Source organism: Amblyomma mixtum, chromosome 5 (genome assembly GCF_055824585.1).
Source record: "Amblyomma mixtum isolate Tamu chromosome 5, ASM5582458v1, whole genome shotgun sequence".
Lineage (NCBI taxonomy): Eukaryota > Metazoa > Arthropoda > Arachnida > Ixodida > Ixodidae > Amblyomma > Amblyomma mixtum.
In genome coordinates, this window is record NC_143016.1 from 41,417,884 (window position 1) to 41,442,267 (window position 24,384).

Genomic DNA, 24,384 nt, shown 5'->3' on the forward strand with positions numbered 1-24,384 from the left:
GCCAACCATTACCATGGTTTTGGGTAGAATGTTAGGGTTCTCTCGATGGTCAGTGTTATACGATAAAAGGCTATCATAGTCGCAGCTTCACGAAACTTAAATGAATGAAACCTCTTCCATGTGCGTGTGGTTTCGAAACAAAAACTCTACGCACAACGCGACGTACATGAAGTCAGCTTACAAAAGTCCCTCAGCTTAGACTAAAACGTTCAGCCATACCATTCGCGTATCTAGGGATTTTTGCGGAGTGAAAGTGGGGGAGGGTGTTTCAGCGCCCCTGTGCGGGATGCTGAGAAACTTATATACGCACCATCTGTTGCTCTAGCAGCCGACAGGATATCTCGGCGAGCGACTAAACCGGTATCTGCGGGATGCCTTGCTCGCACCCCTGAATTCGAAGCTACGCGACGAAGTGGATTGTGTCAAAGCTTTGCACATAAGTGTTAAAAACTGAGAAGCACAGCGCTCATCGCTCGTGACGGTTCCTGGCGCTGTGTTTGCAGTGCGACGAGCGCCGCATATGGATCGGGCTGCAGCAAGCCTGGCAGCATAAAGGATTCATCCACTGCATCGGCGAGTCGGTCATCGTAGCAGCGCACTCGACTAACATGGCAAGCTCGGAAAGCACCTACATTCTCGACAGGCGAGAATCGGTTAAGGTGAGTGAAAAACGAAAAAAGCATCGCAAAATGGGTCACTGCGGTTCGTGGCAGGCCGCAGAAATCGCGGTCACCTGTGACCGCGCGCGCCCTGAAAGCAGCATTGCAACAAGTGAAGCTTGTATGCCGTGCGCCCTTTTCTGGACAATCTGGCATCGCTGTGAGAAAAGGCGTTGAAAACAGTGTTTAAAAGGCGAAAGCAATTCTTGCGCAACCGCGTACGCGCATGCGACGCTGTCGTTTTGTCACAGATCTATTGATCGCCGCGCGTCGCGCGCATGTCAAACTGGTGGACGACCTTCGACATTTGACGCCGCGTACGCGCTGCGAAAGGCCAATGTAAGCAGTGTAGGCGGTAATTTCAACCCGCCCAATGGGAACGTGTATGCGTGAAAATAAATGTCACTGCAGTGCCTCGCATATGTAAAAAAAAAAAAATTATTTTTTTCGTGAGCATGTGTGTCGAAGCGCTCCTTCCAGTTTGAACCGGCGAGAGGAAATGAGGTGTCATAAACGATATATCTAGTTCGCGTCTGGGCGCTTCCTTATCTCGATTCTGGTTCTCAACGTTACCGCGCGATCAGAAGGCTATAATTACTGCGCCGTATAAGTTGCCGATAAGAGAGGCGATCGCGCACTGCGCTCAACAGCCACGGCCGGCCTTCGGTTGCTGCACGAAACGCGCGCGCGATTTGGACCCGTGCCAGTTCTTGGCAAGTTTTCCATGTTGGAATGGTTATCAGGAAATGAAAGGCGCGGTAACTGCAACCGGTGTTGCCGACCTCGCATGAGGACGAAGAATATGCGCACTGTCATATGCATGCAGCATGTGTAAGTCATGGATTGCCCGGAAACGTTGTAAATGGATGTAGTTGGGACTTTATTCCGAATAATTAGTGGTTTTGAGGAAAGGAAATGGACCAGTTGCTATCTCTCTCCTCGGTGGACGCCTGAACCGCGCCGTGAGAGATGGGAGGAATTAAAGTGGCGCCGTAGGTGTGTGTGTATGTGTGTGGAAGACCAAGGGGGGGGGGGGGGGGGCTCCTTAATAATTTACCCGACTTCTGTATTCAAAGGGGAGCGTACACTTCTTAAAACAGCGCAAAAGACACGGACGCAGGCAGGAGGGAAGAAAAAAAAGAAAAATTCTAATAGCGTTTTGCGCGCTTTGCCAAGTCAAGTACGCCAAGTAAGGAATATCAGAAAGTGTGCAGGCCCATGTTCGATGAGTGCAAAACCATCGAAAGTAAGGACCAATCATTGGAGCGCAAATGCTCTGGGTGACCTTTGCGTCAGCACCCCATCTGTTGCGTTATCAGGAGAAAACGGACGTATACTTAGCTAAGCGCGCAAAACACGATTAGCCTTTTCTCTTTCTTGCCCAGTGTATCTGTTTGCCACCTCTCGCCATTCAAGCCACGTGTATACATGTATATATCAGGAATAAACGTAGTTGAAAGTCAGAGCTGTGTGTGTTTGCCTTCTATATGCTGGTTTAGTTGGTTGGTTTATGGGGTTTAACGTCCCAAAGCGACTAAGGCTATGAGAGACGCCGTAGTGGAGGGCTCCGGAAATTTAGACCACCTGGGGTTCTTTGACGTGCACTGACATCGCACAGTACACGGGCCTCTAGAATCTCTCCTCCAAAGAAATTCCTTCTATATGCGTCCGTGTCCTTTGCGCTGTTTTAAAAAGAGTAATAACCATGCACCAACTAGCTCGCACGTCTACCCTTACGAACGTATACGCCTGCTAAGCTAGACAAATGCTCATTTGTGACACCTTCATATCTCGAGCGCCTTGCGCGTATTGTGCACGGTGATATACATAATTATAGTAATAATTATGCGTAATATGTAAATTTTAATAATTTAGTTTTCTGTTTGTAACTGGCCAGAAATACGCAAACGCAATAGCTATAAAGTGTGTCAATTAGTGCAGAGAATTACTATCGCGATACTAGTCTGGCGCACTTTAATTAAAGCGGAACTTAATCAACGAGCCCCGTACAGAAGATTGGATTAATTATTTAGGAGCGAGGAATATGCGTTCTGCGCGTTAATTTCCACCTGTATGCGCTTTTTTGAAAAGGTTACAAGCACGGCTCAGTGGTTAAGGCGCTTGTCTACCGAGCCGGAGTAGCCTGGGTTCGAATTCTCGACTGCGGCCGCCGCGTTTCGATGGAGGCGAAAGGCGCCCGTGAGCTGTGCAGTGCACGTTAAATATTCCCAGGTGGTCGAAATTATTCCGGAGACCTCCACTACCTCCACTCTTTCTTCTCTCACTCCCACCTCCCTTCCCTTACGGCGCGGTCCAGGTGTCCGCCGAGATATGAGAGAAAGATACTGCGCCATTTCCTTTCCTCAAGAAAATTGCCGGCGAGGCGCCTCTTGCGTTTCGCCTCCATCGAAACTCGAACCCGACTGCGGCGGCCGCGTTTCGATGGAGGCGAAACGCAAGAGGCGCCCGTGTGCTGTGCGATGTCAAAAACCAATTTACCAATTTCGCCCACTGCTTTGGACAAGGTTCGTTGACGCCGCGGAATACGCAGAACGCTCGCGATACGCGGTTGCGGTCGTCGATTCGTGCGGCAAAACGCGCATAACGTCAAGTGTAGCGTGCGAACGCGCAGAAGAGGCGGAGGAAGCGGCGGTGGCACTCGCCCTCACGGATCCGACGTGCACCGTGGTTCTCTGCGACTCGCGTCAGACGGTTAGAAACTTAGCCAAAGGATGGATCTCACAGAGAGCAGCCCGAGTCCTGAGGAACCGACAAGTCCAGCAGGAGGTAGAATTCCAAACCAGAATTCAGTGGTTCCCGGCGCACATGGGAGAAGTATCGAAGACGTATCGCAACCGAAACGAGACGGCACACGCCAAGGCGCGCGAGCTCGCGAACCGCGCCGGCGACCGTCGTGGAATAGCACCAAAGACTGCTTGACCAGCTACAACGAAATTACCAAGGCCCTCTGCCTGGCCCGCCGAACCACTGTGATTGTCTCCCTCTTTCACACATAGCGACCACGTGAAAGGAGAAAAACGAATGAATTAAGGACGGAGTGAAGGAGGCACAAAAAAATGAATGGTATTTGAGAAAAAGAAATGGCGCAGTAACTTACTTATTTCTAGGTGGGCATCTACACCGCGCCATGAAGGAAGGGAGGAAGGTGGTATATTGAGAAAGAGGTGCCGTAGTGGAGGGATCTGGAATAATTTGCTGGACACGTCAACCGGGCCGGGCCGTGAGGGAAGGGAAGAAAGTGGGAGGGAAAGTTCCGTAGTGTAGGGCTCCGGAATAATTTCGACCACATACAGATCTTTAATGTCCACTGACATCACACAGCACAGGGTAAAATTGGTTGGTAAATTGATTTTTTCGTAGCGAGAGCTACACTACGCTACCCAGTCGAGCATTTCGCCATGAGCCTGGGAGGCCGATAGTGCGCATGCGCAAAACCAGAGGAGCAGCAGGTGCGCGGCGCATGACGTCAGAGCTCGGCCGCCGCCGCGGGTGGGGTCGTGTGGATGAACTGCGTATGTGCGGCTGTGTGTATAAAAGCTGAGGTGATACAACTCGGTGTATCGCAATCACTTCGTATGGGTGACGAAAAGGAGACTCCAGCCGCCGCTATGCGGCGGTATCGTCTGGAGAAGATCAATTCTTCGGACCCAGGAGTCGTCTCCTGGCACTTGGCCGCTCTGCAGAGAGAGAATGAGCATCGGAAGGCTAAACGAGCGGCGGAGACGCCTGAGCAAAAAAAAAAAAAAACTTGCCAAGCGGAGACGCCAATGTAGCTCTCGCGACGCGTATCCTGGCATAGCTGCCACTGCCTAATTTTTATTGCGAAAGCAATACTACTGCTAAGAACAGCCTTTCGCGTAGCGGCGGCAACTTGTCACGTTTGACCTTTGGATGGATGGAAAAAACTTTATTGTTAATAAATTTCACGTCTTCTTGACCCTTACGGGTCACTGGGCGCCGTGGTCGATCCTTGGTCCAGGATGCCGCACTTGACTGCTGCCATCGTGGCTCGGTGCACAAGGAATCGTTGCGCTTCCTCGTCCTCGCTGGCCAGTCCCGAAGAGCCCTCAGCTGCGCTGTCGGTGCGAAACCAGCTAAGGCCTAGTGACGACTAGGGCAGTCGGGGACCTTTAGAATGACCCCTGACGTCATACCATCGTCACAGCGTGACGTCATACCAGGAGCGAGAGTCGGGCTACCACTCGGCTCAGGCGGGGACACGGGCGCTCCGAATCCGGTCCGGCGGCGCCGTTGCTGCCAGCCGGCGACCGCCGGATGCCTCCTCTCCTTCCCCTCCTCCCTCCTCCCCCACCAGCACCGCCGAGACACAGGAACTCAAGCGCGAGCTCGCCCTCTTGCGAGCTCAAAACGAAAAACTAGCCAGCGAGCTTAACTCGCTCAAATCCCAATTCCATACTCTGCCCGCGTCGAGCGACGAGGCAGAAAACATAACAGACAGGGAGATCCCTCCTCCTGTGGAGAGTCGCGCCGCGGCCCTGGAGACCCGGGTGACCGCAATTGAAACACAATTGGCTGACCTCCCCAAAATTATCCATGACACCATCGCGCGTCAGGTGGAGAGTGTCATCGCACAGGTGACACAAGCCGTAACGCACATTATCCAAAAATGGATAAAAGATAATCCGCGCGTCCTTAAACGCGTAGGACCCATCAGGGACGCTAACCGCCCCTCAAAATTCAATAGAGCTATTCCCGATGAGTTTGACTTTTCGGAAGACTCCTGCACGTCTGCGCCGGGCACTAGCGGACTGGGGAGTCTTAACAACGTGACCCCACCCTCCGCCTCCGACCATGGCCCCCAACCCTAAGTCGCGAGCAAGAATAACTCAGCCGCTTACACTAACGCAGTGGAACTGCCGAGGTCTCAAGGACCACAAGAAGCGGACTCATCTCCGCCTCTATCTTGAGAACCTTGAGTTCCTCGTCGCCGTGGTTGCCCTTCAGGAACCCGGCGCCGGTGCCAAACTAACAAACTACACTACATTTCAACACAACCCGCAGACAAGGGCGTCCGCAGAATTTTTTGCAGGGGGGGGCCCATTGGTTGTTGGCGCCGGAGGGGGGGGGGGGGGTATATTCGTAGCGAAAAGGCACTATTTGCGGAGTAAATTTATTTATTTATATATAAATAAAAAATAAGTAAAATACACACATGAAAGAAAATTACAAGCAGCAAATTAAAGCGCGGATTGTAGAGATACATTGGAGTTTATCAACAAAGAAACAATTAAAATTAATAAAAATGCAAAAAGATACTATCAATACTCGAAGTGCTCAGTCTTACTGCATACGGGTTCTCGACTCACCCGAATTGATGACCAGCACACAGCGCAATATGTTCACAAACACGCAACTACAGTCACTCAGTCAGTCTTCCTTGAACAGCAACTGTAGGCGCCTCGGATTTTTCTGGGCGAATTGCGTAGTTACACGGGTGATAAATTCATTTCTGTGCTTCATTACACGCTCTCAGTGCACAGTCATCATATATATTGATTGGAAAAATGGTTGAACGAGTACGTTGAAAACAAAAGATGACTATATATACAACGAAAACTTATTTACAAGATAAATGCACGCTCGCAGCTTCATACACCTCGCTCCATCTTGCTCGCGCATCCGCACAGTCGAGCAACCGCACACACACTGCTCGCCGCTCGTCGTTTTCTCGTCCGCTGTCTTGGTTGTTCTCACCTTCGTTGACAACCCGCCACTAAAAACACCGAAGCACAAACACAGAGGCGCGCACACGTGCAAGGGCTTACTTGCCACAATATCCACGAATGCGCACTTTTGGGGTGTAAGGAACGCCGCGCGACTTCCGAGGGGAAGGGACACCCGCAACTAATTCGGCCGGAAAATTTGTTTTTGTGCTTTTATGGGGTTCAGAGCCCCAAAACGACTCAGGCTATGAGGGACGGAGTAGTACAGAGTTTCGGATAATGTCGACCACCTGGGTCTCTTTACCATGCACTGACACGCACAGTACATGGGCGCTGTTGTGATTTGAGGCCCAGCCAGAGGTGACAGGCGAGCCAGGCAGGCGCCATCGGGCTGCGTTGACCAAAGGCGCTGGTTTTCGGAGAAGACGCAAGGAACGCTGGTGTGGGGGCGCCTCTGGAGACTGCGTCGCCGTGAACAAAAGCAGCTAATCCCCTTTGCCGAAGGTTCTGAAAGCGGCGCTTCTACCGCACCGAGCTCTCCCGTGGATCGGAGGAGACAGCGCGCGGCGGCGGCGCCAACTCGTCGCCCGCTTGCCCCTGAGCAGCCCGACAAAGCGGGGGTGGACACGGCTGATTTGTCCTTCCCCCCTCAAGAATTCATCGGTGGCCGGCGTAGGAACGTATCATGATTATAGCGAGCGACCTGTGCCCTGTGCACTGTCTGCCTCCGTGTCGCTATCTCTCTAGAGATCAAAGAAACAGACACCCATCTCGAAACACATGCTCGCCGGTGCCGCTGCATGTCTGCAACAGGTCGTCCTTCAGCAGAGCTGGCGGTGGCGTGGTTTGAAAACGGCGGAACGACGCACGCCCGGACGCGGCATTTCGCAGATGTGACCAAGCGTCGAAGCGGGGCTGCTTTTACCCTTTTGGCTGAGCGCACCACCGCCCCTGGCGTGCGGCCATCACTCACGGTTCGAGTGAGTGATTTTCCAGGGGGGTGCAGCCGCCCCCCCTTGCCCCCCCCTCCGGACGCCCATGGCAACCGCACACACACTGCTCTCCGCTCGTCGTTTTCTCGTCCGCTGTCTTGGTTGTTCTCAGCTTCGCTGACAACCGGCCACTAAAAACACCCAAGCACAAACACAGAGGCGCGCACACGTGCAAGGGCTTACTTGCCGCAGTATCCCCGAATGCGCACTTTGGGGGTGAAAGGAACGCCGCGCAACTTCCGAGGGGAAGGGACACTCACCACTCCAGTCGGAAAATTTGTTTTTGTGTTTTTATGGGGTTCAGAGCCCCAAAACGACTCAGGCTATGAGGGATGGAGTAGTACAGAGTTCCGGGTAATGTCGACCACCTGGGTCTCTTTACCATGCACTGACACGCACAGTACATGGGCGCTGTTGTGATTTGAGGCCCAGCCAGAGGTGACAGGCGAGCCAGGCAGGCGCCATCGGGCTGCGTTGACCAAAGGCGCTGGTTTTCGCAGAAGACGCAAAGAACGCTGGTGTGGGGGCGCCTCGGGAGACTGCGTCGCCGTGAACAAAAGCAGCTAATCCCCTTTGCCGGAGATTCTGAAAGCGGCGCTTCTACCGAACTGCGCTACCCGTGGATCGGAGGAGACAGCGAGCGGCGGCGGCGCCAACTCATCGCCCTCTTGCCCCTGAGCAGCCCGACAAAGCGGGGGTGGACACGGCTGATTTTACCTTCCCTCCTTAAGAATTCATCGGTGACCGGCGTAACGATAGGCGAAAACAAGATGCCCCGTGCACTGTCTGCCTCCGTGTCGCTATCTCTCTAGAGATCAAAGAAACAGACACCCATCTCAAGGCGGCTCGAAACACATGCTCGCCGGTGCCGCTGTATGTCTGGAACAGGTCGCCCTTCAGTAGAGCTAACGATGGCGTGGTTTGAAAACGGCGGAACGACGCACGCCCGGACGCGGCATTTCGCAGATGTGACCATGCGGGGCTGCTTTTACCCTTTTGACTGAGCGCACCACCGCCCCTGGCGTGCGGCCATCACTCACGGTTCGAGTGAGTGATTTTCCAGGGGGGTGCAACCGCCCCCCCTTGCCCCCCCCTCCGGACGCCAATGCCCGCAGACATGTATACTTGTTCACAAGCGATACACTGCGCAGGAGGTCACACTTCCCACAACACCGTCTTTCCCATACACGATGGTTTCAGTGCTGCCCCTAAAGCGGTCTGACCCACCTGTACACATTCTAAATATTTACTGCCCACCGAAACTTAACAACGTCACGTTCAATGAAATTTTCACTCAAGCTATGCAGGTGGCGGGTAGGGATCCCCTCCTAATCGTCGGCGATTTCAACGCCCCGAGCAGGTTATGGGGATACCCCCGGGAGGACAGGCGTGGGAGGAAGCTTGCGGAACTTCTTTCCACACTTGGACTCACCCTGCACACTGACCCCGCCAACCCAACACGTGTCGGCAATTCCATTCAACGAGATACTTGCCCGGACCTCACATTTACACGCAACATACGACATGCCGACTGGCTGAATACAGAGGACACTCTAGGTAGTGATCACTGTATAATCAACACAACCATTTACATGCGTCCCCTGAAACGCCCACTAAAAAAAGCTCGTATCCCTGACTGGACGACTTTCCGCACCTCTCTACCTATTGTAGACCCCCTCCAGTCGGGATACGACGCCTGGTCCAGATCGCTCACTTCTACACTCACACAACACGAACAGCAGATACAGCTTACAGAAACACAAACAGACGTGGACAACCACCTTCTCCACCTTTGGGAGGCCCGTCGCAGCCTCACGAAGCGATGGAAGAAACAGAAACATAACAGACGCCTAAAGAACCGCATCCTCGAACTCACACAACAGGCAGCGGAATATGCTACTCAGCTAGCCGACACTAACTGGGTGGACCGGTGCAACGCGGCTGCTCGCCAGATGTCTGGCCGCAACACGTGGCGCCTGTTCCGCGCTCTCATCGATCCAATACAAACACGCACGGAAACCCAACGCCAATTACATAGGGCCTTGCACAACTTTACAGGAACGACAAAACAACTAGCGCACACGCTCAGGGATCGCTACCTGTGCACCACTAAGGACCCCCGGCAGGCGGCGTACTCGTATGCAGGCGAAGAGAACACGGAGCTGGACAATCCGTTCCAGCTCCACGACCTCCGGGCGGCCTTGAGCAAAATGAAGCGGGGCACTGCACCCGGGCGCGACAAGGTTACGGTCAAGCTCTTGGCCAACCTTCCCGACGCAGCCTACGCCGCGCTCCTCAAATACATCAATAGCATTTGGGACGGAGAGACTCCTCTCCCTCTCGATTGGAAATCGGCTCTCGTGACCTTTATTCCGAAAGCCGGCAAACCTATTGATGTGGAGAACCTTCGCCCCATCTCCCTCACGTCTTGTGTCGGCAAGCTGATGGAGACGATGGTGCGCGACAGACTCTCCGATTTTCTCGAAACACAGCACACTTTCGCGGACACCATGTTCGGTTTTCGCCCTCACAAGTCTGCACAGGATATACTTCTGCAGCTTCACCACGACATCTTAGATCCTGTCGAATGTCCCCACAACGACAAGGTGGTCCTGGCCTTGGATCTTAAAGGCGCATTCGACAACGTCAAACACGAAGTAATCCTGGACCACCTCAGTAACACCAACTGTGGCCACAAAACATTCAACTACATAAAACAATTTCTTACAGACCGTCAAGCCTACATACGCATACAAGATGCGGAACACGGGCCATACACCATCGGCTCGAGGGGAACACCTCAAGGCGCGGTCCTGTCTCCCCTCCTCTTCAATTTGGCAATGCTTCATCTTCCCTCCAAATTGTCCTCTTTGCCCGGGATACATCACGCTCTTTATGCGGATGACATTACAATCTGGGCCACGCAAGGTAACCTGGGCCACATGGAATCCTGCCTGCAAGCAGCGGCGACCCTAGTCGACGACTACGCGGCCTACTGCGGACTCCAGTGCGCCCCGTCTAAATCAGAATTTGTGCACATACGTCCCTCCCCTCGGGACACAACTCCGCTTTGCATCAGTCTCCCCTCGGGACCGATCCGGGAGTCCAAGGAGATCCGCGTCCTTGGTCTCTTCATACACCACCAACGCAGAGTCGACACCACCCTAGCCAAACTTCGCACGGTGGGAGACCAGGTGGGCCGCATGGTCCGCCGGGTCTCCAACAAGCGGGGCGGATTACGAAGCAAGGATGCACTGCGGCTTGCCCATGCTTTCGTAACGAGTAGAATCCTCTACTCAACCCCCTACTTGCACCTGCGCAAACATGATGATGACCAACTGGAGGTCATCCACCGGAAAGTCATCAAGCGGGCTCTCGACCTCCCGGTCACCACGTCCAACCAGCGACTTCTGGCCTTAGGCGTGGTGAACACATTTCGGGAGCTTCGAGAGGCCCACTTAGTCAACCAATACACGCGTCTTGCACAGACCACGTCCGGTCGCCGCCTCTTGGACCAGCTACACATCAAACATGACTACCATATTGAGGAAAGGGAGAGAGTGCCAGCACCCTGGAGACGCGCCCTCCGGGTCCGACCCCTTCCCCGCAACATGTCCAGAGAAGACCATAGCGGTCGTCGCCAGGCGCGCGCGGAAGCGTTGGCGCGATACTATGGTAACCAACAACATGTGTATTACGTGGACGTTGCCGGCCCACACCACGGGGTGTGGTACACGGCCGCAGTCGTACACAACACAAACACAGTCAACGGGCTCACTTTCAAAGCCTACAGCGCAACACACGCGGAGGAGATTGCCATTGCTCTTGCTCTCACTACTCCCAAGTCGAAACACATCATCACCGACTCGCGAGGGGCCTGTCGGAACTACGAGTTGGGCTGGGCTCCCCCGCTTGCCTGGCGCATACTGGAATATAGCTGTCGATCTGAAGATCCAACTTCACGCAACCTGATTTGGGCCCCCGGTCACCAGGGACTCCAGGGAAACGAACAGGCCGATCAGGCCGCCCGCGCACTCTCTCCCCGGGCTATCTCCCTGTCCTTGGAAGGGTACTCCCAATCAGACAATCTGGCCATTACATTCAAACAAATCACCGATTACTACAAGGAGGAGCACCGGCGCTACCCGGCCCCTTGTAAGGGTCTGGATCGCGCTGACGAGCGCCTCCTCATCAAAATTCTTACCAACACTGTACTGTGCCCGGCGGTGCTTAAACATTTCAATCCATCCTTTGATGGCGCGTGCCAGTTCTGTGGGGAGGTGGCTGACACCTTCCACATGGTTTGGGCGTGTCAGTCAAACCCATCTATCCCCCCCAACCCCAACCCCACCAGAGAGGACTGGGAGGCGGCCCTGCTCGGCTGTCAGGACCTAAAGACCCAAAAGGCCTTGGTTCACCGGACGCGGGCGGCGTTGCTTGCCAATGGGGCCCCGGAATAGGGGCTCCACCTAGTATTGTTAGGGGAAAGGGCCAATAGGGCCTACCCCAATCACCTCTCTGTAAATATTTATTGCTTTATAAATGTTTTTCACCACCACCACCGGATGCATCAAACCGCGTAGTCCAGCGCACCGCGTCCGGCGAAGGCCCGGCACGCCGCTCCGGCGGGCAGTGGCAGCCAATGCGAGCGCGCAGAGCGCCAACGTCACGATGACGTCGAGTCCACGAAAACTCTGCTTGGTGACGGTGAGGTGAGCCGGTGAGCGGTGTGTCGCCTGCTGAATTGTAGCTTGCTGTAGTAGCTTGACTGCGCTGTTTTCACTGAGCGCCATGACTTCGTTCAATCAGCCCCGGATTTGGGAGAACGAACAAGGGGTGCCAAGTGTAGCACCTTTTTTGAGCGCTGGCCAGTCCCGAAGAGCCCTCAGCTGCGCTGTCGATGCGAAACAGGGCAGTCGGGGACCAGCGCGCAGTTCGTCGCCCGGCGTTGCCGCAGGCGGTGTCGTTGCCGAAAGCTCAACTCTAGCATAGGCACGCTGTCGTTGCTCGAATCTAGGAAGCATCCTTTGTGGTAGCATGGCTGTTTTGTATTTTCTTGTGCGAACGTGAAGTAAGCCGAGCCTGCCGGCCGGCCAGCCTGGATCCCGTCTGCCGGCGTCATAAAAACGAGCTAATGAGTGTTCTTGACGTAAGTAATAAACCCTGGGATAGGGAAATGAGAAAGTATATCATTTTTCTGGGTCATTGGCCAATACCGAGTTGCTGATAAAAGTGACAACTGTGGTACGAGCGAATTTGTTGCGAGAACCGCCTCGCTGCTGCCGCTGGCCCGACGCTGGGGTCCGGCTCGACTGGCGTCCGCTAGCTCCGCTGCTTAAGGCGCCGTGGAAATTGACCATAATGTAATTTATTGTGAGATGATGCTGTTGACAGCAAAGCGGGGTGAAGAATAGGCCTTCAATTATAGCGCAGGCGACTTCCGAAGCGCCAGCCCCTGCCGCGTTGATGCGAAGCAGGCTATAGGCCTAGCGACGACCGCGGCAGACATGCAGCAGCAGAGCTCGTCGCCCGGAGCGCCCGCGAGCGGTGCCGTTGCCGAAAGCTCGCAACATAAGTAGGCATGCTTTGTCGCCGCTCGAGTATGGCTGGCAGTCTTTCTGATAACAAGGTGATGCCGTCTTTTCTTGCAATATTTGTACACCAAGCCAAGCAGCGCTCAGGCACTGCTACGCGGCGGCGAAGTGCGCCACCGGTTGTGGGCGGAGCTTGAGTAGAGCGGCCCAGCAGTGCTTGCCGCTCCGTGTGTCCCTGCTTGCTACCTACCAGGCTTAACCTACCAGGCTTAACCTAGAGTTACTGTATATGCTTTGGTAGCATATAAAGTATACTCTTGCTTAACCAAGCTAAGCCCCCGCCAATTTTTTAGCACACGGGCGCCTTTTGCGTTTCGCCTCCATGGAAAAGCGGTCACCGCGGTCGGGTTCGAACCCATGTACTCCGGCTCAAACAGGCACAAAGCGACACCTAGTGCAGGGCTCCGCATTAATTCCCACCATCTATAGGATTACTAGAGCGGAAAGCTCTACTCCTCCCATGCTGAGCCTGAAGGTCAACAGGCTTTTGAATTTGACCTCTAACGGGAAGCGTGCCGCATGTGGCTGTGACGTCATGCCATGTGACTCGCCGGCGCCACAGCTGCGTGCTTGGCAGTCACGTCCGCTGCTGCGCCGACCGTCGCTCCGGACGCTCGCTCTTGCACTTGTGGCATGTGATGCATCAAATGAGCTTTCGCTGTGTACATCCTGGCCCAGCTGAGCCACAGCCACTTTTAACCATGCACTGGCTGATATTGCTAAGCACACGGGCGTCTTTTGTCTTCGGGATTTGATGATACTCACCTAGCGGGTCCTCTTGTTTCCACATAGCCCCTGCTACTAAGGCCACGGGCCTTCCTCTGCCAATTAAAGTTTATTCATTCATTCATTCCTCAACCAGGCTTTGGCGGGGAATTAAGGGGAAAACGAACTGTCTCGATGTCTCACTTTCCGAGCTGGCTGCCATCCCCCCTCGCACGCACACAACTCGGACAAAGACAAGCTGATAGGGTACAAGGATATAGCTTAGCACTATAGACAAAACCGGAAGCTATGCCCGGAAGGTGGTGGTGGTGGAAAAACTTAATTTGATAGAGGTGTTTGGGGCACCTCATCGCTAACTCAGCAAAAAGAAGGAGGCAATTTGGAGGCGGCTACAGTTGGGCACATACCCGAATCCGCACATTAAGAAATGGTACCCAGGGCAATACGACGGCAAATGCTAACTTTGCACGGGACAGGCAACTATGATTTGGTTTGGTTTATTGGGGGTTTAACGTCTCAAAGCAACTCAGGCTATGAGGGACGCCGTAGTGAAGGGTTCCGGAAATTTCGACCACCTGGGGTTCTTTAACGTGCACTGACATCGCACAGCACACATGCTTCTGAATTTCGCCTTCATCGAAATTCAGCCGCCGCGGTCGGGATCGATGATCTACATGATATAAACATGCACACCCTTGGAAAACATTTCAGGTACTATTAGAAATGAAGAAACATCGGAGTCTCATGCTCAGCTCGAACCCAGATAAGAGAGAGAGAAAACTTTGTTAACAATAGGTTGGTGATGTTCTTGGGTTCTTCATCCGCTCCAGGTGGCCGGCATTTTAAGTCTGTTGGCGACCTCCTGCGCGGTTGCCGTGGCCCTGGACTGAACGTCCGGGTCCGGGCTAGCGAGAACAGCTTCTCGTTTTTCAAGCGTGGGAGATGTGACTAGCTCTGCCGGAGGCGGATCCTCCGTGCAGTCCCAGATTATGTGGTCTAAGGTGGCAGCCTCGCCGCTCAGCTGACAGTACGGATTTATCAAGTCGAAGTCGGGAAAGAAATTGAAATATGTCCACGGGTTTGGCTGCGACCGCGTTTGCAGCCGCCTCCACGCGGGCGGCGTTGCTTGCCAATGGGGCCCCGGAATAGGGGCTCCACCTAGTATTGTTAGGGGAAAGGGCCAATAGGGCCTACCCCGATCACCTCTCTGTAAAAATTTATTGCACGATAAATGTTTTTCACCACCACCACGTGGTAGCCTGTTTGCGGCTGAGCGAAACGTGCGGAGGAGCCAGGCTCGCTCTAAGCTCCCTGTAATAATTTGTTATGGCCTGATATGTAATTAGCGTCTCGTGCACCCCTTGGGACATTAGGGTCCGAGACCCCCTCACCGGCTCGGCTGACAAAACCTCGAGCATACTGGTGAGCGCCCTCATTCCCTGGAACACCCGCGTGGGCTGGGACCCACACCAGATTGGCATCGCACAAAGAATTTTGTATGCAGGCCGAGAGCCGCCTTGTACGCCAGCCTTATCAGGCAGTTCAGCTTTTCACTCTCTGCTCTCTTGAGATCGGGGTAGCGTCACGAGTTCGTTACTCCGTCCGGCCCTACTGCCGAGGACGTCCGAAGTCTCCCCATCGCAGCCATCACTTCCGTGGCCGTGATGTCCGCATCTAGTGCCTCATTCTCAGCCCCAGTATACACCGCAGCTGCGTTCCCACCCTGCGTCGTGTTGAGGTATTTATCCTTCAAGTCGTTCAGTAGTTCTTCGTCCGTGCCATTGTACTGGTGTACTATCTGGTTCGGGCGCGTCCGAGCCGCGGACTTAGAGTCTGAGTCGGGTCTAGTAGGTGCCGCAGCAGAAGCCACGATTTCCTATTTTCTAGTTGACCGTTTAAGCCGTCTTATATCTGTAGAGCTCATTGGCGTGGTCTTCAATCTCCCTTTCCAACCTGGAAATACAGAGCCTAAGCCTCCTGTTGTGCTTTCCCGACATCCACCTGCCCAATAGGGACGCATGCGCCTCCCACATGTGCATGAGCCGGTTGTCTTCCGCAGGGTGTTCTTCAGTGGTGCCCACCTCTCCGGTGGCGCGCTCTGTGTCTCGCTTGAGATCGCTTACCTAGGCGTCCAGACCGGTGATGCCACCACCTGCCCGCGTCTCTCTGATGGTGCGGAATCTATCCCAATCAGTAATTTTAACCGGGGTCGTTCTGCGTTCGTGCCGAAGGTAAAAGAGACCACGTAGTGGTCGCTGCCCAATGGCACACCTGTATTGAGCCACTCAGCCCTCTGAACGTTTATCGTCAACGTGAGGTCGGGGCTCGTATCTTTACTAGCGCTGTTGACGCTAAGCCCAGCTCTTGAATTATTTCCCACAGCTTTGCGCCCTTCGGGTCGCCCCCACGCCGGATGTCGCGCGTTAAAGTCCCCAGAGAGGACAAGCTGCGCCCTACCCGCAAGCTTTACCGCACACCTGAGGAGGTCCGGGACGCCCAAGCTCCTGTCTTTAGGAGAGCTGCATACGAATGAAGACGTTTGGTTCCCCTTTTTTTCCGGGAACCACTTTTACTAGCGTGTAATCCGCTTTGGCGCCTTCTATCTCACGCTGGATCGCGGTGATACTCCTGTGAACTAGGATGGCGGTGAGTAAATCCCGATTCTCCGCTACGCCTAACTGATGATATGCCTTATAGTTAGCTAGAGAAACTAGCCCCCTTTTCCTTGCAGTGAAACATTGTCGGGCTTCACCCCGACGTTTTGGATGTGCAGGTGCACGTGGCCCTTCTTCCTTCCAAACCCCCTACAGTTCCACTGCCACACCCTAATTTGTTGTGGGTGTTTGTCGTTGCGCGCCATCTTGAATGCCTATAGTTTCTGACAAATGAGCTGCGCGAGCTCATCGAATCTTCCATTAAGGTACACAACAAAGTGTTCCATTTTGGTCTCTAGGGCGGTGATACTGGCCTCCATTTTCGAGGGCGTTTATTCTAGCGTCTTGAGCGTCCACGCGCTCCTTCAGCTGCGTTAAGAGTTCTGACCTAGCCTTCAAAGTGGGGAACCTGCCTCCTTTTTGGCTCGTTTTGCTCAACCTCCTCCTGTTTATCGGGGAAGCCTGCCTTTCGAGCGTGTTAACCGTTTCGGTGTCCATCGCGTTTTTAAGGCGAAAACCTTTAATGGCTCGTACTCGTGGTGTCCGTCCGTGCGCTGGAATCGTGCCAACTGTGGCCTGTCCTCCGCGCAGTGGCGCAACCTCCTCCCCCCCTTAGCAACCGGCGCGCCGGTGAGGGGCGCACCTGAGCCACGGCCGGTAAAGTCCCTCGATGAGAAGAAAGTACCGCCACGCTTTGTACTTTGCCGCCGCCCCGCCGCATCTCACCTCCCCGTCACCTCCTCGCCACCTACTCGGATTCAGCGCTCCGCGCGACGGGCACTGGGCGCATTTGTTTTTCAGTCCCGGACTGTCCGGGACTACTTGCGGACTCGAGTCCGGTATTTGTTTTTCTCGGGCAGCCCGAAAGCTCCGCCCACCTGCTTGCATCGCCATAGCAACGCGTTCGTTTTTAGCCTATGGCAGTCCGCGGGCTGCTTGGGGCTGCTGAGAAGGCAGCAGACGATAGCTGCGCGCCGCGCTGGCAGCCATATTAAGTTAGACTCCGTGTGCATTTTGAGTGCTTTTCGTGTTCCTGGAGGTCGATATCATGCGTTAAACCTTCACATGAGCTCCGTAGCTCCTCTCTGAGCCATCGCAAGACTTTTTGTTCTTGCATCTTCGTTTATTTTCTTGAAATCCACCGCACACGGACGCGCGTTCGGAGCTGCGAGCGCGTATTGTTTGCTCGTGTCGTCAAGAGGTTCTTGTTCGCTTGTTTTGCCACATGCTGTCTGTACGCTTACCTGAAAGCATCGCAGGTGAACCACTCGTATACTGGAGCAGCTATAGAGCTTGTTGTCAACATTTTTGCGGAGGCTTTCGTCTATCCGCCTTTCCGCAACGAGTTGGGCTACTTTGTGCGAACTTCGCCGCAAGCAGTAGCGGCGAGCATACCTCCGAAGCTGAATTCTGTAATGCACCTACGCTAAGCTGACAGTACAGTCTTTAAATCGACTCAGTATCATGATCGAGCGCACGGCGTTGCTTCGGCGTTGCTTCGGCGTCGTAGTGGCCGTGGCTTGCATCGTCTGCTAGCAGATGACAGCGTCCTTGTACGGTAACCGAGGGGGAGCCCGGCTCTGGCGGCGAGTTCGAAAGCAGCCTATGGCAAGTAGGTCATGTGACCATGACGCTTTTCCTGTCCGAGCGGAAGCCGAGACCTGCCAGCAAGTAGTCCGGGTATAGTTAGTCCGGGACTGGAAAAACAAATGCGGCCACTGGGCTTCTTCGATTAACCGCGCTCGGGCAGCCCGCTGGCGGCCCGCAAGTTCGTCTCTTGAATAACACCATCTGTCGGGCTAGTTGGTTGCGATCCATATGTATCAGCAGCGCGAACACCACACAGGAAGAAGGAGAAGAAGGTAAAGAGCGCTGAACTTCCAACTTTTATTTGAGCAAAAATTGAACCCGGATGATACGCGACAGCGGAACAAAAGGGTCGCCGTTCTGCCATACCTGCACCAAATCTCGCATAATCTGAAGAAAATTGGCAGAAAAGCAGGCGTAGACGTTGTCTTTTCAGCCCCTCTGCGCCTGTCAAGCCTGTGCAACAAAGTTAATAAAAAGAAAAAGAATAGTGGCTGTACAACCAGGCACCGAGATCCTTTTGTGCCTTGTGCGGAGGGTGTTGTATACTCTATACCTTTAGCTTGCGGTAAGGCGTACATAGGCCAAACAGGAAGATGCTTAAACGAAAGGTTAATGGAACATAGGAACGATCTAACTGGGGCGCCGTTGAGGAACCTGCCCGCCCATTGCAGCGTATGTGACAGCCAAAAGAAGTGCATTCCTGATTTTAAGAAAGCAACCGTCTTAAAGAAACATAAAAACCAATTAACACGCGAAATCATTGAAGCTACCTACATCTCAGGGCTCAAAGAAGGTTGCGTAAGCACCCCTTCCATCTCATTATCTAAAAAAGAAATCACCTTTCTCTCTGGTTTTACCTGATTTTACCTGGTTTTTAGGGGCACACTGCATTTTAGTTCTAGCCGTGTTAATTGTTGGCGCTCATCCCTTCGCATCGCTTACGTTGTTACCGTGTCTCGCCTTCTCATGTTTTTTTCTTTTAGCAAAATTCGCGCCCTCAACCCTGTTTTTTTTTTCCATTTGCGCACACTCAACCCTGTTTTTACCTTTTTACAGTGTTCTTGCCTTCTCATGGTTTTAGCAAAATTCGCGCCCTCAACCCTGTTTTTCCATTTTTCCATTTGCGCACTCTCAGCCCTGTTTTTACATTGTCTTGTTTTTTTTTTCCGCATGTCATTCGTGCTTTTCATGGAAGTCTTTGTATAGTGTGATAGTAGTTATCATTTTGATGCCCTGGACATCGTGTTGGTCCCAATTCGATAGCACGCCTTGATTACCCCCCCTGGTGGGATTTTACCTGGTATGTGTATAAAAGTGCGGGTTCAATTTTTGCTCAAATAAAAGTTGGAAGTTCAGCGCTCTTTACCTTCTTCTCCTTCTTCTTCCTGTGTGGTGTTCGCGCTGCTGATACATATAAAGTTCGTCTCTGACAGGAAAACGAATCATGGTCACGTGGGCTGGCGGCCACCGGAACCCGCCGGTCGGCAATCACGGCGGCAAGCAAGTCGCGGATCACGGAGGGCAGATGCTCTCTCTAGCTTCGTGTTCTGCGTCTCATTGCTACGCACGCGTACGGTAGAAATAGGCTGCTTCGTATCGAAAACAACGACTTGCAGTTATTGACGGCTGCGTGCCGCAGACTGCAGAACATGCAGCTGATCAAGCTCGCACTCATATACATCGGCAACGACAACGCGAGCGTGTGCCTTCGGTGCACTGTGTAAGCTTCAAGAAATCCTCAAAAGCATGCGATGAGCAATCGCAATCTAACGTGTTTCATTCGACACCACATAGGACGGAAAAACTGCCCGTGCGTTGTTTATCAAACGACAAGCCGTACTCTCGGATTAAATATGTTTGCTTACTACGCAGTAAGTATATATGACTGGTATGACCGCCGACGATCGACCCTGGTGGACTTGTGGTCGTTGCGATTTCTACGCTCGTAACCTGCTTCCTGTAAGCTGTAAGCAGAAAAGAATCGGGATACGTTCGTTCAACTGTACTCTGTCGGCCGCCGGCTTTTGCTGCGGGCAAGGAACGCATAATCTCGGCAAAATTTGCGCATATCAGCTTGTTGAACGTCCACCTAGAACAAGCGGGTGCACTGTATAAATTTATCTGCGTATCGTTTCTGTAATAATACAGCTTTATAGCAGAGAACTGGCACTGAAATGAAAGGCGCTACAATAAAGCCCTACGTGTCGGCGCCTCACGTTCCGCGTGTGTTTGCATGACGATCAGCGCTAGAGCTCATTTTTATCTATTTTTTTAAAATGAGCCAAACGCGAGGAGGTGCATGCCTGCGGTACTTCTCAGATATTTTGAGCATATGTGGCAGAAGGCCCGAGCATGAAGCTGTACAACAGTTGGCGACGACAGAATCAGCACTTGGTCGGCGCGGCAATTCTGTGTGGCCACATATATGCCCGCAGAGATGTCTCGAGCAATGAGCTCGTGAGGGCTCTTAATAAAGGACATGTTTCAGTCAAGCGTTTTTCAAAGCATATCCACTTTTGCACTGCGCCAAACGCAATGAAGACCATACGCTCCCGTATCGCACTCAACCAACACTTCGTAAAACACGGTCAGCACATGCATATATGCGCGCGTCTGAACGCGTACTCGGAACTGGAATCCGGCTGCTCTCGTGAAAGGCCTCGAACACCATCGCAATATCCGCCGGGCGCACGAAATTAACATCCGAAATATTTTGTGAATCAGAAGTATGCGATCGTAATATGAAGCGAGCAATTGTGCTTTCGAGGTGGTGAGACGATCGAAATATGATCGCGCATACGCACGCAAAACATATCAATTAACAGCGAGAACTACCGCAAAAGGTACCATTGCAGGCGACACAGTCGATATGCACCGTGGCCTAGTCGAAACAAGCGCCTGCATCGCGCAAAACATCGCATGAAGAACCGCGGTCCTTCTAGTCCTTATAAATATGGCCGCGCGAGCTTCCCGCTACCATACCATACCTCCATGACCATACACCTCTCTGTCGTCTGCTAGCTGCCCGAGCGCTGCCAGCACAAAATCGTCCTGGCGAGTCTGGCCGCCGGCTGGCAGCCCGAAACCGCCCAGCCAGAGAAAAACGAACGCGTTCCGGGCAGCCACCGGAAGTGGGCGGAGCAACCCGAAAAAATCGAGCGCGCTCGGGCAGCCCGCAAGCAACCCGCGGGCTGCCAGAGGCGGATAATCGAAGAAGCCCCGCGCAGACGCGCGCCGGGTTCCGCTTCGCGCTGATTGGTCACTCTGGCTGTCCCCGCGGTCGCCGTGGTTACGCGCGCGCTTTGTGTTTCCTTCGTGAAGTTTTTCGCTCTCCGCGCGCTATATTTCACCCACTCAACCAAAGGAGACCTTCCGCACGTTGTTTCTCGTTGCGGCGCGCTCGCCAAATGCCACAGTGTTGTGCATATAACTGTTCAAACCGGCCTGAGGATGACTATGCAGTTTCTTGGCACCTCAAGGAAAGCGGGATCGCTTGAGGACGAAGCAATGCCTTCATTACATCGGGCGAAAGAACTCCGTGCCGACAAGAAGCAGCGTTGTGTGCGAGTGAAGGCGCCTCTCTCATTTTCCCGCTCTAGCGCATCACTCTGATGCTTCATTTTGCTCTTCATAGTCCTCCTTATTCTTTCTGCTTAATTAAACAAGGCTGACGCTCTATGTTGAATATTTTGCTCTTTATTACTTGCCCAACTTTTGGCTACTGGTCAGTAGCTACCACTGCAGATTCTGCTTTCTAGTGTGAAGTCCATGCGGGCAGGAGCACGTGCTTAATCCCTCCAGCTGTAATTAGCAACCTAAAATCTTGTCTTTAATGCGCACTTGCATTTATAGGATCATGATGGAAAAGGTGTCCAAAAGGTAACAAAGCTTTTTGTCGATTTTTCTTCAGTACGATCTCATTTTCCTGAATTGCTTTCTCAGTACGGGTGTCCTTTCGTTTTCTCTGTCCATATTTTTTTCCATCTTAGAATCACTAGTGCGTATCAACCTTTAGCCGTTACTAATGTTGATTTGTATTCTGCAGATCAATCTCATGAAGCCGGAGGAGCGCCATGCTATTATTATGCTTGACGAAATGCAAATCGCGTCAGGTGTTGTGTATGGTCATACGGTTAACGAAGTTATGGGTGCACATACACTGCCGTTATCCGATGGATCGTTACCTGATGATTGTTTGGCTACACACGGTTTGGTATTCATGAACTAGACGGAAGCAAACAATAGGATATCATCTAATTGGGAACTCTATTCATGCTGCCAGCTTGAAACGTGAAATAGTTGACTTGGTTACACAATGCGAGTCCATCGGACTCAGCATTCATGTCGTGGTGTCTTATATAGGCAGTTCGAATCGTTTCAGGAAAGCACATCAGGGCGCGAACTAGCTGTCCTCATCCATGTGAGGCGCAGAGAAAGCTTTGGTTCATGGCCGATGTACCTCACGCGTTAAAGAATCTTAGAAATCATTTGGCTAAAGGGCACCTGATCTTCCGTACTGCGACATGCCTGCGAACAACCGGCGCCATGGCCACCTCGGTCGCAAAAGGAAAAAGAAACGCAAGTCAAGCACGAACTCTGTGACACGGTCGCAAAGCACTGATCTGGCTCCGGCAGGCCAACGACATTGTCTTGTGCGGTGTAAACAGCCATGGAGCAAAACCGCTGGGGCGACTCCTGTCGTTGCGTGGGGTGTGCAGCGGTAGATATCCAGGTGGTCCACAATAGCGGTCCGCATGTCACGCCGCTCGTACATAGCTACGCAGCTGAAAGTAGGACTTGAAGACCCTGTGAAACAGCTCAACAAGTCCATTGTCCTGAGGGCGATAAATTGAAAAGCAGTGGCGTATCCTTCGTTCCTGTAGAAAAGATGTCATCTGATACAATCTCTTGACAGTAGCGTTCACGAGAAAACAGCTCAAGGAGGAATTCCTAGACTGTTGTAGTTGTTACGCGCACTCTTCCCGGAAGGCGGTTTGGGTGAATTGGGGAGACCTTGAGGGCCTGGATCTCGTGTTTCACCTGTGCCCAGAGGTGTCTTCTCTCGCGAGCGGTGTTGCGGTTGTCCCAGCGCCCGCTTCTCGGGGGCATGGGAGGAGGAGGAGGAAAACTTTTATTACTATTGACAGTGAGAGGTCGATGGGGCGAGCCGGAAGGGCCCGCCCCTTACAAACACTAGGAGGGATCCCTAGTCCGGGATCCCTGTAGCTTCCGCAGCGGCCCGGGCTCTAGCTACCAATGCCTGTTGGGCATGGAGTTCGGAGCAGCCGCGCAGGGCAGCTTCCCAGTCCTCTCGAGTGGGGTGGATGTGGGGTGGGTAGGCAGGATTGGAAGGGTATGCCCACACCATGTGGTAGGTGTCCGAAAACTCCTCCTCACAGTGTGGGCACGCGCCCGAGTACAGTATATTGCTATAGAGGCGGAGAAGCCAGCGCTCCTCCACCCTGGTGAGGCCTTTACAGGAAGGGGGATGGAGACCATGAAAGTTTTGATAAAGAGAGGTGATCTCTTTAAAGGTGATGGCCGGATTGAAATTGAATTCCGTATCAGGCTGCGGATGAGGCGATGCCCGGTGAGTAAGCGCGCGGGCGGCAGCGTCGGCTGCCTCGTTCCCCTCAAGACCCGCATAAGCCGGAGCCCACACGATGGTACGATGGGTCGGAAACCCTGTGTATTCGCATGCGTGGAGAATTTTGAAAGCACGGTCTGGAATATACCCTTGCTCAATATTGCGGCAGGCGCCCCTGGAGTCCGTGATAATGACTCTTGATCTGCGGCGGCCAGTGCAATGGCGATCTCTTCCGCAAATGTAATATTTGGGGCGCGGAAAGTAAGGCCCTGAACTGTAGTGTTTTGGTGGATGACGGCCGCCGTGTACCAACCCCCATGGTGTGGGCCGGGCGCATCCATATAGAAGACACCTGGCTTATGGCCATATTGTTGAGAAATAGCATCCGCCCACGCGAGACGGCGACCATCATGGGAGTCTGCAGTCCTGTTCTTCGGAAGGGGTCGCACCTGGAGTGCAAAGCGCCAGGCTTCAGGGATGCGGACCCGTTCTTCTGTCTGTGTTGCGTAGGATATGTGTAAGCGGGTCTCTCCGCAGGTGTTTTGCTCAGGCGCAAGTATTGATTGTTAAGATGAGCTTCTCGTAACTCCCCAAAGGTGTTGGTCGTCCCCAGACCGAGGAGACGCTTGTTGGACGTCTTTATCGGGAGGTCGAGCGCTCTCTTATAAATCTTGCGGAGAACTACTTCTAAGGAATTCTCATCGCATTTGCGTAGGTGGAGGTAGGGAGCCGAATATAAAATCCGGCTGGTTACGAATGCATTGGCCAGCCGCAGGGCATCTTTGCATCGTAGCCCCCCCTCCTTTTATTGGATACCCGGCGGAGCATCCGACCCACCTGTTTAGGGTAGTGTCTATCTTGCGCCTGTGATGAATGA

General features: G+C 53.2%; 1 protein-coding gene across 2 annotated transcripts in view; it reads left to right on the plus strand.

The window, feature by feature from the left end:
• The first annotated feature begins 287 nt into the window (after window positions 1–287).
• Window positions 288–24,384, plus strand: part of LOC149341887 (putative sodium-coupled neutral amino acid transporter 11) — a 64,745-nt gene continuing 40,648 nt past the window's right edge. For both annotated transcript variants that reach the window (XM_089544172.1, XM_089544173.1), the window contains exon 1: window positions 288–659. In XM_089544172.1, coding sequence (XP_089400298.1) covers window positions 609–659 — 51 coding nt within the window. In that variant the 5' untranslated portion in view covers window positions 288–608. The remainder of the gene's footprint in view (window positions 660–24,384) is intronic.